The sequence below is a fragment of the Chondrus crispus genome, genomic scaffold (genome assembly GCF_000350225.1).
Source record: "Chondrus crispus Stackhouse genomic scaffold, scaffold_106, whole genome shotgun sequence".
Taxonomy (NCBI): domain Eukaryota; phylum Rhodophyta; class Florideophyceae; order Gigartinales; family Gigartinaceae; genus Chondrus; species Chondrus crispus.
The window spans coordinates 94,133-107,170 of NW_005178929.1; the positions used below are offsets into that span (position 1 = coordinate 94,133).

A 13,038-nucleotide genomic window follows, 5' to 3' on the forward strand; every position below is an offset into this window, starting at 1 on the left:
TCGGCCAACTCCTACCCTACCGACTTGATCGGTCAAGTCGGTCAGGTGTAGTGCGTGCGCGATTCCCTCGGCGACCTTACGTTCGGGAGTGAGGATCGCGAGGGGGTTGCGCTTCGCGTATCCGACGACGGTGTGCTTCGGAAGCCTTTTTTTCGTCGTGAGAAATTCGCGACGATGACGTCGAAGGTCTGATTCGGTAGGACCGCCGCGACGCCATTCGTCAGCCTCACTCCATGTCGGTGTTGGAGTGAGGGCTTGGGTTCCAGGAACACGAGGCCCTTCCCCGCGGTTGTTGCACGCACGCGGGCTTGTGACATCGCGGGGATGGTAACCCAGCGGGCGATTCGAATCGCTTGCGGGGCCTCCTCGCGTACGTCTGGCCGACCCGTGTGTCGCCCGTGGCGCCCGGTAGGGGGAGTCGACTCCCCCTTTCCGTCAACGATGGCGACGGAACCGCCTTGGCGTAGCTCCATTCGTTGAGCTTCGATGTCGATACATCGCACGTGCGTATCGATGAAGGCCGTGCCGAGGAGGACCGGCACGGCGAGCTGGTCCGCGACTACGAACGGAATTCGGAACACCGTGTTCCTCAACCGCACCGCCAGGCGGACGACGGTCGAAAGCTTGAGGGGGTTGCTATTCGCGCCTGCCAATCGTGGCAGAGGTGCGTCGTGCACGACGTAACGCGTCCAATCGGGGAGAAGGTCGGCCTTCCTCACCAGATTATACCCCGAGCACGTATCAACAGCGATCGTGCGGGGTTTAAATGCATTTCCCTCTGTGGCTATCGAGCCGAGGTCGTTGTAGATCTTCGACGTCAGAAGGCAAATGACGCGGTCGACAACCTTCGGGGCGACCTTATCGGTGAGGTCGTTCCGCCGGGGCCTTCGATTTCGGTGCTGGCCCCGCTTGCGTCTCCTTCTCCCCCTTCCTTGGGGCGTCCGCGGATCAGTGACCCCCGTCGGATTACTCGAGTCCGTACGACACGGACTTTCTCCGGCGACCTTGGCCTCGCGGGAGTCAGGGGGTCGACCGAATCTTTTCGGTCGTCGTTGCCCCCGTCGCCATCATTACGCCTCACCGGGACGTCGGCTGTTCCGGTGTCTTGTTCTCCTAACGTCGGGCCTTCAGAGGCCTCGACGTGCGCTTCCTCCTGTATCGGCATTACAGGAGCTCCCGTGCCCGCCTCCGGAAGCGGGGGATGTATTATCGGACAATACCTCCTGTGTCCTTGGCGAGCACGCGGGGTGGGGTCTAGTTCGTGGGGAAAAGACGGCTCACGCGACTGCGCGTACGTAACCGTCTTTACCCTTTTTTTGAACTACCCGTGCTATCGGAGCTAACCTCCTGGCTATCGACGGCCAGGTCTTCTTCCGGTAGCCGGTCGCGTGGGTCGGGACGATTCCCCCACTGCGGCTCGGCGGCCTTGGCGAAGTACTCGGGTACTTCCGGGCCTTGACCTGCAGCGTCCGGTCGTCGCAGGATATGGGGGACGAAGCAAGTCGGCTCTCCTTCGTAGCCGTCCGTGGGTAGAGGGTACGGATCCTCTACCCGGTCTTGCAGGTACATTATCGCATTTTGTACCTGCTGGGGTAACCGAGAACGGTCTCGGTCCCCTCTATCTCCTTGTCGGGGGTACCTTGTGTCCGCCTGTCGGTAGACGGGTCGATCCCGACGATCGACTTCGTTACGACGGTACCCGCCTCCACGGGGGGCGAAGCGTGCGCCCCCACCCGTTCGGTTCGGGAAACCTTGACGCGGGGGACGGCCCTCGCCCACCGCTTGCTGGAGGAGATTACGCGCACCGGGGCGCGTCTCCATCTGGTAGCGGTAGTTCCTGTACGCCATGAACAATCGTTGTTCCGGCGACAGGAACGGGCACGCGTACATGGCATGCCCGTACGTACGGCATAGCCAGTACACGTACGCGCTGCCGTCCGTTGAGGCGAAGGTCGCCGCGTGCCGCGCCTCCTCATCGGTGAGGAGGGGCACGCGAGGCGCTTCGCCTCCTGCATCTCGGCTCGATATGTCGAGCTCTGCGACCCGGGGGTTCGTACCCCTTGCCACTCTTGGAGTGGCCGCGAAGGCGGTCGCGTAACTCGATGTCGTTCCGGTCGGCATCGGTGAGGGGGTTCGTGCCCCCACGGGCCCTGCTCCTTGCGTAATGAGGACAGGGTCCGCCTGCCACTCATCCTCCCCAATATGGAGGGTCGAGGCGGGCGAACTTGTCGCGGCGGAATTCGTAGTCCTGCCAGCCCTCCCTGCCGGTTTCGAATCCGGCAGAGGTAAACCGCGCCGAGCGCGGTACGTTGTACCTTTCGCCATGGCGATACGACGGATGGTCGGAAGATCGGTCTTCTGACTGCCTGGCAGCCTTTGCACAGTTTCGGATACTGCGGCACGGGTTGCCGGTGCAAGTCCCCGCACGAAGTAGTGCGCGAGGAACTGTTCGGAGAAGACTGCCGTGCATCGGAACGCGGCAGTCTCGAGTCGGTCGGCAAACGTGCTTTCCGTCTCATGCGATTGCTGTCGCGCAGTAGCGACAGCGTCGTACGCTTCACCTAACACGTCGTCCGTGAGGTAGCGTTTCAAGAATTGATTCACGAGCCCCGGCCAGCTCACGTCGTCGTGGAGCTGGCCGGCGCGGAGGCCACGCATCGTATAAATCGTATACAGGCGCTCCGCGTCGCGCTCGAGGAAATGCGCGAGGACTCGTACCGCAACACCTTCGGTCAGGTGTTGCGAGTTGAAGGTGATTCGGATATCCTTCAAGAACGGCAGCAGCTGGATCGGGTCGGTACCGTCGAAGTTGCGCATCGTGAGACGGATCCCGCGACAGCGTTGGACGTACTTCGCGATCCGTCCCGCGTCACCCGAGGTAACGAGCCTCGAGGTGTTATCCAAGCGGTACATACGATAGTCAGCAACGGCGCTGAACTCTTGGATCATCGTATGTACCGGCTCGAGCCCGGGTTCAGCGGGACCCAGCGTGCCGAAGGAGGTAACGGGTAGCGTACGGACGACTACCGGACCTGGATGCTCGGCGTAACTCGCTGGCGGGTAGCCGCCCCAGCGGGGATCGACGGAGAACATCGGTTCTCCGGATCCGCAGGCGGCTCCTCCACGGTCCTTTTCGTCCGCGTACGATACGCGGTCGCCTTGCCGCCTACTTCCGGCGATAGGCGGCAAGGCTTGGGTCTCAGACGCGAAGTTCGCGTCTATCGGAGGACGGCTTCCTTCTGCAGTCCGACTGGTAGCGGCACCAGTCGGACGCCAACCTTCGGCGGCGGCGGCGCTCGGAGGTACGGTACCACCGGGCTCTCTCGAGGGGGCACCGGGTAGCCTTTCGGCCATGGTACGTTCCATGTCACGAGCACGCCGACGAGTGGCGTCGAGCTCAGCGGAGAGGTGCGCGAACGCACCCAATTGCTCTGCGGACGGAGAGGTTCGGTCCTCGGGTCGTCTCACCGAGGTCGGTCTCTCAGGGCGACCTTGTCCGGAAGGTCCGGGCGAGGCGAAACGGGAGTCTTCGACGAGCACGATCCGCTAGTGTAACTCGTCGATCAGTGCTCGGAGATTCTCTAAGGACTGCGTCACTCTATCGAACCTCCCTTCACGCAGGCAGCGGAGTTCGGCCATACATCGAGTGTATACATGGTCCGATACATCGATCCGAAGGGAAGTACGGACTTCCTCGATGTATTCGGCTATGCGTTCGAACATCGCCGCCGCTCTTTCCTCGGAGGATCCGAGCGACGGTTCGCGGTCACGAGGACCTGCGTCGCCGTCGCCCGACGGGGCGGATGGGGACTGCACAGCGGTCGGACTCAGATCCGCCGCTTCGGAGCGGATCGAGGGCTCAAACTCTTGGCTCATCTCGACGCGATCGGTTCGCGGAGGGAAGCGGAAGTCTTCTCGGAGATCGGACTCCAGGGTCTTCTAGGTCGGGAGACCACTGTAGCATAAACACCCCCAACGGAGAGGGGTGTATGCACAGCTCGACGTAGACCCCGTCCGAACGGGAAAACGGGGGTGAAGCGGGACACCAGCTAACGGCACTGGGCAGCGGGCCCGGGTAGCGTGGTAGAGCGGGAACGGGGAGGACGCCGGTACGCGCGAGCGGTTCGACGCCTCGACGCCCCGGCGCGGTACTGGGTAACGATCTAGTACCGACGGGCGGAGGCGGAGCCAGCTCGTGGGCGTACCGCGTGCGTCCTCAACCCGCGCTTGGTGCCGCTCTAAGGTAGTTGGCGAACGCTACCTTAGAATAAGCGGAAAGTCGGACCTTGACGGTCGGTGGGTGGCAAGTCCGTGCTTGTCCTCCTCCACCGCCGCCGGTCCGCTCCATATTTAATGTACATAATAACCTATCATAATAGTACAGTACCGATGTACTGTAGCGACGTACTGTAGCGGTCGGTCGACACTGTAATACTGTCAGCCATCGGGGCTGACAGTACACGTGTGTGCGCGTTCTGCGGTCCCGCGCGTACACGTGTACACGTGCGCCCCCTGTACTTGGGGGTACACGTGGTGGTACTGTAGAGCATCGAGCTCTACAGTAACCGATCCGATTCTGAGTTGATCTAACCTAAGATAAAGCCCCAGGGGGGGTTATACTACACGTAGTTGAGGGAGGCAATGTTGACGCCATGCCCACTGGGCAAGTACACTTTTAAGATCATGGGCGGCACTTAGGAGACAGGGAAGCGTTATGCTCATCCCTTTGGGGGTGACGATATGAACCCGATCCTCGACGAAAGCGACGTACGAAGGAGAAAAGATGAGGTCAGTCCGCCGACGATCGTAATACACATGGCCCTTTCGTTTATTTTTGATGCGTGACTACCTGGACAAGTACCCATACGCGTGCTAAAAAGGATCGAGTCGACACGCGGAGTCGACTCTCACAAAATTATCCCCGCTGAGGAACCTGTAGGACAGGTTGGCAAGGAGGTGCGGAACAAATGCAGCGACACACTGTGTCACGGAAAGCTGATGAACGGGAAAAGAGAAGGCGTGAGGGATTGAGCGAAGATGCAACCGCCCTCGGCGGGGCGCAGGCAGAAAAATAAGGAGGAGGAGATTGTACCTGATGACTTTGTATAGACGTCGATGAAGTCAGGACAAGAATTGATCGGGATCATTAGACAATCCGAGAACCGCAGAAGAGGTAATTACGTGTTGGAGAGCTGGGATATTGTCTCGTAGAGGCGTGAAAATAGACATCGGGAAAGCCTGAAGGCTAAGGAAGATGGTGGAATTTCGGAAGGCAGTGAGAGGTCCGTGGGCCGATCAAAGAAAAAAACAAAAGAGGGCATGACTCCCCAGCCGGCGGTCTTGTGGATTAGAAAAGGAAAAGAGAAGGTAAAAGGGGGTGTGCAACTGCAGTGGCAGAGACGCACGAAAAATGGATAAGAGGAGGGAGACAGTAACGAGGAAAAGAGAAGGAAAGTGGAGAGAAGAAAATGCGACCGCGGCGACGGGGCGTATGAGAAAAGAGAAGGAAAAGGAAAATGAGGAGAAGGATGACGTACGTATTGGAAAAAGAGGAGGAAAAATGTACCAAGAGGAGGAAGCGATAGGAGAAGGAAACGCAGTTTATTTTCGGTGGAACGAAGGGAAGTGCCGATGATGAGTCAACACTCTCAGAGGACAATGATCCGAACATGGATCGACTGAAGGGGGATTTGTCCTGGAAGCATACCGGCGCCATCGGCGAACGAGTAAGCAATGTCATCGAAGGCGCATACACCGATCACTGAGAACCATTTAGCGGAAGCAAGGAGCCCAGGATTAAGGCGCACGGCCTTATCGTGGAGCGCCGACGCAGCAGGGTATTGACGCGAGGACCGTGCGTTAGAATTGGAATCGAGGTGGGCTACAGGGTCGACATGTTGGGAATCAGGGGGTAGTCGAGGGATGGAAGGAAGGCTTAGAGGGTCGTGGGAAGTGGAAGAAAAGCCTACGCCGTAGCGCTTGCGTTTGATACCACCACTGGAGTGGCTAGAGGATGAAGGAAACATGGGGCCCGTCTTGCTCTTGCACTATGACCGATTACCGGACACGGCGGTGTGGGGTTATGAGAGAAACGGCTAGAAGATTATACGATGGCGGAGCGGCGTGCAAGAGCGCTCGGAAGGGGGATATGTAGTGCAATACGCACCTGAAAAGTGGGGTGAAAAGAAAGGAAAATATTTGGATATGAAAAGTAGTCCGGGTTGGGGGACACACGTGTGAATAATTGCACAGATTTAATTTTTAAGTATTTTATTTTATTTAGTTAATTAGTTGGCATTAATTTTGCTGACACTAGATTAGATTTAGGATCTAGAGCCGCGAGCTACTGTGGTGGCTCCGCCGGGGCGATATATACCTTAGCCCTCTGACCACCAAGTCAGTAAAGGTAACCCGAGTTGCCAGAGTTGAATGTCGCCATGGTCGAAGTCCGTCTTTCCCAAGACGCTCCCTTTTACCACAGATTTCGTTATCCTTTGCGCTCGGGGGTTCCCTTTCCTTTTCCTTTATTTCACCTATCCTTTTCTATTTCTATCTCTATTTCTATTCCCTTATCTTGTGTTGGTTCCACAGTGCCTGATTGCGATCCGCATTGTGTAGACTTGAGTCATCGGGCTCTTGTGTTGGTTCTTTTGTTTGTTGTTGGTGCCATCGCCTTTGGTTGCGACCGGACCGGTGTAGGTGTCTTTGCCATCGGGCGACACGTGGGTGTAGCGCTGCTACTTGTTTACGTTCACCGACGGAGGCTGTTGCAACGACGTTTCCCTCGAAGGTCCTGTTGTGTATACAGGACAGTGTTGGTTCCATCGGATACCAGTTGCGACCGTTCCGGTGTCGGTACCTTGCCATCGGGCAGTACGGAGGTGTAGCGCTGCTACGTGTTTGCTAATTCCCGTCGGGCTGCGTTGCGACGCCCCCGTCGAAGACCTTATCAAGGGTATAACGTGTAACAGGCGCTTCGCGAGCATTACAATTACGACCCATCGGGCCCGGCTTCCTAATTACCGCCCCGAACTCGCCGAGCAACTGCCTGTTCAAGACTCTACCACCATCCGTCCCGGGGCGGGCCTCTTCCTTTTGCCCCCCCTGTCAGGGACTTGAGCTACTGTGGGCCGCAAACCCACTTAAAGGGAAAGGGAGAATCGGACACTTCGTAGGGCTGTGCCGTCGGCAACTCTTGTTGGTTGTTGTTTGTTGGTTGTGTTGTCGCTGGACCGTTGGACCCTGGTTCCAGCCTGACAGACATATTGAACTACAGGGAGCACATTCGCTCTAAATGAGACAGCGTGCTCAGAGAACTGGGAATGACCATGGGGTTCTCCCTCGCCGTTCCTCGACGAAAAGTACTGCAGAGCGCATTCAAGCAATGTCTTCAAGTCGAATTGCCTCTCATACAAAAGCGGAGCTACAGTCCATGTTAGATGTCTTTGGGAGGGGATTGGAGCAACGTATAACTAAGGCGGAGGTTGTGGCAGCATTCAACCACCTGAAGCTCGACATTTGCGGAGGAACAGTACCAATTGAAGGACATTCTGATGAAATACTCATAACTGAGGAACACAGAACGGAGGAGGCCGCAGAGCGCATTTCTTATGCATTGAGGGAGGCGTCTCTGAACGCATGGGCCATGAAACCTCTTGTCGCAACAGCAGGAATGAAAGAGGACTCAAGAAATGAGGTTGAGATAATGAAAGCCCTACCCAAGTTTTTCAAGGAACACCCCGGAGCTTACAAGCGTCTGCAACGCTCTTCGGCCTTCTTCTGGGATAGCGCTTTCGAGTTTAAAGTCAGACATGTCCGCTCCACAGGACTCATAGAGAGCGAGAAATGTAATATGTTGGCTGATAGTCCGGACGGTCTTATTGCATATACAGATGAGAATGATTTCACATCAACATGTGCTGTCGAAATTAAAACCATGACATCCGTCTGTACTATTGAAGAGGCCTCTTTCCTTCGTGACAAGTACGGTCCCGTGATATCGTTGGAAAACGTTGGCTTGGATGTGCGCAGTTCAGAAATATTCTGCGAACTTGTCACCTCCACAGGATACCGTTCTCAGGTTTTGCACCACTGTGCCACTCTAACCATAAATAATGTGGTATTCGTGGTCGGAACGGCAGGCTCGATGGTTGAGGGAAGTATCCTTTATGCATGTATTATATCATTTACAGAACTCTTACGCCATGACTACACGTATACAATGGACTGCATTCGCGTATGTGCGTTAAACTGGGTTGGAGTAGACTGCAATCATGTACCTAAAGAGTACGACGAATTGTTGAAGGCTTCTCATGCTTCTGACTTATACAGTTTTGTATCGTACTGCAGCCTTAGCAAAGAAATCAGATCAGAAGTTATGAGGAGGGGGAAACCAATACCGCCCTGCCGGATGATAAGACTAACGCCAGCAGTGTTCTGGAATAATATGAAGGGGGGCGTAGATGTCATATCCCGATATTCCAAGACCCTCGCTCGGACCAATATCAGCGAGAATCCTATCGTGTCAATAATTGCACGTCTTCTATCGATGCAGGTAAACAATGCTGCAGTTATCTACCGTCTTTTTTAGCTCGGCAGAAAAAGATCCTGCCTAAGAGTGGGAAAGAAAATTGCCCGATGTATAAGGGATACTCTATTTTGCGACACAGAGTTACTAAATGCAACACGTATGGATCTTTCGCAAGACGCCTTGCTAAAGAATGGGTTGAATGGCAAGAAAAATCGGCACTTGCAGAGAATGGAGACGTGAGTAATACTGAAGCACGACAGCAACTGCGCTCTTTGTTTCCACGTAACGCTGCAGAAAGGTACAGCTACGGGACTCCAAGTCCGCAGACTGAATAAGAATATTATGCACAAAAAAGTCAACAGAACTCCTACATACTATGTGCTTTGCAGATATACAGTGAGCGTAACGTTTGACGGAAAGTATAGGACAAAACGAAAAGGGTCTAGGCAGATTCAATGGTGCCAAACGAGTCTTCAGGCCATTTGTACGGCATGTTGGAACGAATGGCACACGAGGCCAGCTTTAAAGAGAAAAAGGGCAACAAATGAGGAAAAGAGAGAGTTTCAGCAAAAGTTGCGAACTAAAAGACGAAGGCGTGCGGTGCAAAAAAATGTAGGTGAAGTAGAAAAGCAGCCAGATCGCAGTGGAGCTGAGGACAGTGAGTAGCATGATAGTGCGTAAATGGCATCAAAACAGCAGAAAATGAGAGATGTTAAGATCAAATTCTGTACTTTTCGTGAGCTTTGTGATGAGGATCGTTCATTTGTGTGTCGAGTACGAGCCTTTGGTGACTTTTGCCATCCAGTTGCACATCCGGTTGTTGATGGACGAAGCCATTAGCTCAAAGGCTCATGTGAAAATTATCGTCAATATCGTAAGTTTGCTCATTGTGCCTGCGCATGTAGACGTTTTTAATATGGGCAATACTTCACAAAGCAAACTCGACGTTGTTAGAGAGTTTACGCAAAGAGAAATGACATGGCTATCCGATCAAAAATGGGTCACAAAAAATTACAGAAATTCGTTCATCTTATCGCCGAACTCGGTTTACGCAATTCACAAATGAGTGAAGCATGAGCATAATCGTAACCCCTTTGCTGCTCCCCTCCTATCAACCACATCCTCTTCGGGGATGCGTCTGAAAGACTATGCCATCGGCCATTCCAGACGTCGCCTCCGAGCCCGGCGTACGCGTCTTCTCCTTGGGCTTCAAAGCCGTGCTCCAACTGCTCTCGTCCTCAAGCTGCAACATTCTGTTCGACGGGCACAACACGATATCAATATTATCGGCCTACGATCGAGACAGATCTCAACGACAAGCTTCAATTTAAACATCTACAGCGACGAGCATGCGCTTTCTGAGTTTCGTTTCCGTACGAGCGAGATAGGCAGGGTACGAGATAGGCAGGGTACGAGATATCATATCTTGGAGCGGGATTCCAACCCGCAATCGCTACCGATGCGATAGCATAACCGCCACTTGTATTTTGCTCAAGCGAATGTCATTTCCGACCCGATGGAGAGACAACTTTTGGAATGCGGTCTTCTGCGCTGTGTGAAGTATTTTGGGAAGTAGTTGTGGAATTTATTGAAGAACGTGGCCATCTCGTAGAGACTTTCAGAACTGATCTTATGTCGCAAAGAGCACATATTTACGCTGAAGCTGTTGAGAGAAGAGGAGCACCACTGGATAACTGCGTGGGGTTTATTGACTGCACGAAAATTCAAATGAGCAGACCGGGTGGAGAAAGTGCTTTCCAGCGCTCCTGCTATTCAGGACATAAAAGATTTCACTGCTTGGTGTATCAGACAATAACGACGCCCGATGGACTCATGTTTCATATGTTTGGGCCTGAGGTTGGGCGTCGTCATGACATGACCCTTTTTCGTCAAAGCGGCTTAAATGAGCAGCTCGAAGAAAATCTCTTGCTGCAAGATAGGCAGTACTGTCTTTATGGAGATGCAGCATACGTGCTGAGGCCGTGGCTTCAGGTTGCTTTTCGAACACAAGACGCAACGGCCGACCAACTGCTCTACAACCAAGGGATGAGTTCTGTTCGTGAAGCTGTCGAATGGACGTACAAGGATGTAAAGCAAATGTGGGCGTCACAGGATTTTAAACGTATGCTTAAAGTGCGAGAGTCACCAGTGGCATTGCTTTACAAAACTGCAGCTTTACTTTGGAATGTGCGGGTTTGTATGCACCAGTGTAGTGGGCAGGTAAGCTCGTACTTTTTGTGTAAACCTCCAATATTAGACATCTATCTGTCAAGGCAAGAATAAACTACTTCTACTCCAGTTTTTTTGCCAATGCACTAAGCACAGCCATCATTTGAGTTCTTTCCTGTATTGCGCCCCTTCGTTCCTCTCGCTCTATTTCCAGGCGGCGCTGCTCCAGTTCGATTCGCTTCTCTTCCACGGCGATTCGGCGAGCCTCGTGGTCTTGCGCAACCTTCAAGCGCTCTCCCGCACGCTCGTCTTTTGATATTTCGTATTCGAGTTTGCGTTCTTCCATTTTTAAACGCTTATGATCGACATCACGCTGCTCAAACATGTACTCGGAAAGGGTGCAACGAGCTTTGTCATCTGAATCATAAATCATGGCCCGTTTTCGTTCTGTACTTTTTGGTTTGTCCTTGCCTTCTCTCGGTGCGGCGGTGCTACGTTCCCGATTTAGAGCTCGGGCCCGAATGGCCTCTCCCGCTACCTGAAGTCTTTTGTCGAGCTCAGTGCGCTCATCCCTCTCCGTGCGACGACTCTCTTCCCATTCGTCTATGGCTAGTACAATATCATCCAGTAGGATCTCTCGCTCTCCTCGAACTTCAATAATACCAGAAGCAACTACGTTTTTCTTGACTGCAGTGCGATGATCAACTACTATTTTTTGAACCTGTCGCTTAGCGTCTTCCATGATGGGTTGCCAAATTCTTCCAGGGTGGGTGAGGGAAGTGAAGAGACAAATATCGAAACTGCTTCCTCGAAGCGCTTTTGGGATTGGCAGTGTGGAGCCACGTGTGCGTCGACGGCCGTCACCGATTTGAGAAGCAGTACATCCCATGCAGTTGAAAATCGCATTCGTCTCCTCTTTTTGCCCTTCACCGCCAAAAGTGGCGTAGCGATGACAGTGCGAGGATTGTCTTGGATTTGATCCCATGAGAGGCTGGGAGAAAGAGACCTCTCTTCCTCACTAGTCACCCGAGGAGATCGGGAAGGTACAGGCACCATGTTAGACTCTTTTGCCGTTTTTTCGGCAGTAGATAAGGCAAAGTCGTAGTTTTGATGACGATCTGATGTAACAGCAGTTGAAGAGGCTGGGGCAGTTGGATTACAATGTTGTAGAGCTGGCTCATGGTCCGAGCTTGCATGGGGCTGTTTTCCGCCGGGATTGACTTTGTCCGAGGGAGGGGTCATGGCGATTGGGGGTTTGGCGACGTTGGATGAGCGCAGGCTCTCAGCTTAGGAGGAAGCACTTGTCCACAGTCATTTCTACTTCGTTAAATTGGTCTCCATCTGAAAAATGAAATGGCATGAGCAGGCGCTTGTGAGAAACGTATGTCGCGTGGCATACGTTTCATCACATTTGACTCCCAAACGTTGTCATTTTTTGCTGCGTAAACTCTCTGTTGATGCTGAAATACACTTTTCGTGAGTTTCAGACCCCAGTCCAAAGATCGGTCCAAATTAATATTCCTTTTGTCTCCTGTGTCGCGAGATGTTAAGCTCTGGCTACGAGACGCATATCAACATGACTGTGGTGTTCCCCCGGTTCGAATGACACCTGTTTCGTCGAATGGCACTATAGATAACGAACTCGTTTTAAAAAAACCCGAATGGGGCTCGAAAAAATCGTCAACAAAATCGAGCATACGGTTATAAGCCGCTTTCACATGTGTTCACGCGCGATGGATGGACGGCAGCATAACACCCAGACCCGTGTTACACGTGGCAATTTTTGTGTTCGTGCGTCTGGCCGCCATTAATGGGAGGGTGGCATTGGTAAATGTGGCACTAATGGGAGTCCCCCCCCTGTAGACCGAGTTCAATGTAGTGAAGCAAATGTATAGCATGTAATATTGGTCGAGGTCTTGTAGAAGTGTACTGTTGGAGCATCACGATGGCTCTTTTTTTGTTCATGGCGAGCCCCGCGGAATGGTCTGTGAGTCCCTGAAGCAAGCGGTGTAAACTAAGACGATCGGCCGCGAGAGCCCGGCCTGGCCCGCGATAGGAATGAGCATTCGTCATCCTGTTTCAGCATCCTCGTGATCCGGAATACGCGTTGTAGAATGGCTGCGTGGGGAAATCACAAATAGAACGGTTGGAGAGCTGGACAAAAGCGGTGGGAGTCTAGGCGACACAACAACAGCGATTGCGCATGAAGGGGCTATCCAGGCAAATGAGACAGGACTGCCAACCAATCTCGGGGTTTGGGATGGCCATGAGGGGGGGGGGGGGGGGGGGACCGGGCCGCAAGGGTGGACCCCTTCATAAATTTTTATTTGCCGGAAAAA

The 13,038-nt window shown here is 53.5% G+C and overlaps 1 protein-coding gene across 1 annotated transcript in view; it reads left to right on the forward strand.

Annotated features, from left to right (window-relative positions):
* Window positions 1–12,965: 12,965 nt before the first annotated feature.
* CHC_T00001623001 (hypothetical protein) overlaps window positions 12,966–13,038 on the forward strand; it is a 513-nt gene continuing 440 nt past the window's right edge. Inside the window, exon 1 of the mRNA XM_005712498.1 lies at window positions 12,966–13,038. This exon is cut by the window's right edge and continues 440 nt beyond it. Within this exon, the coding sequence (XP_005712555.1) occupies window positions 12,966–13,038 (73 nt within the window).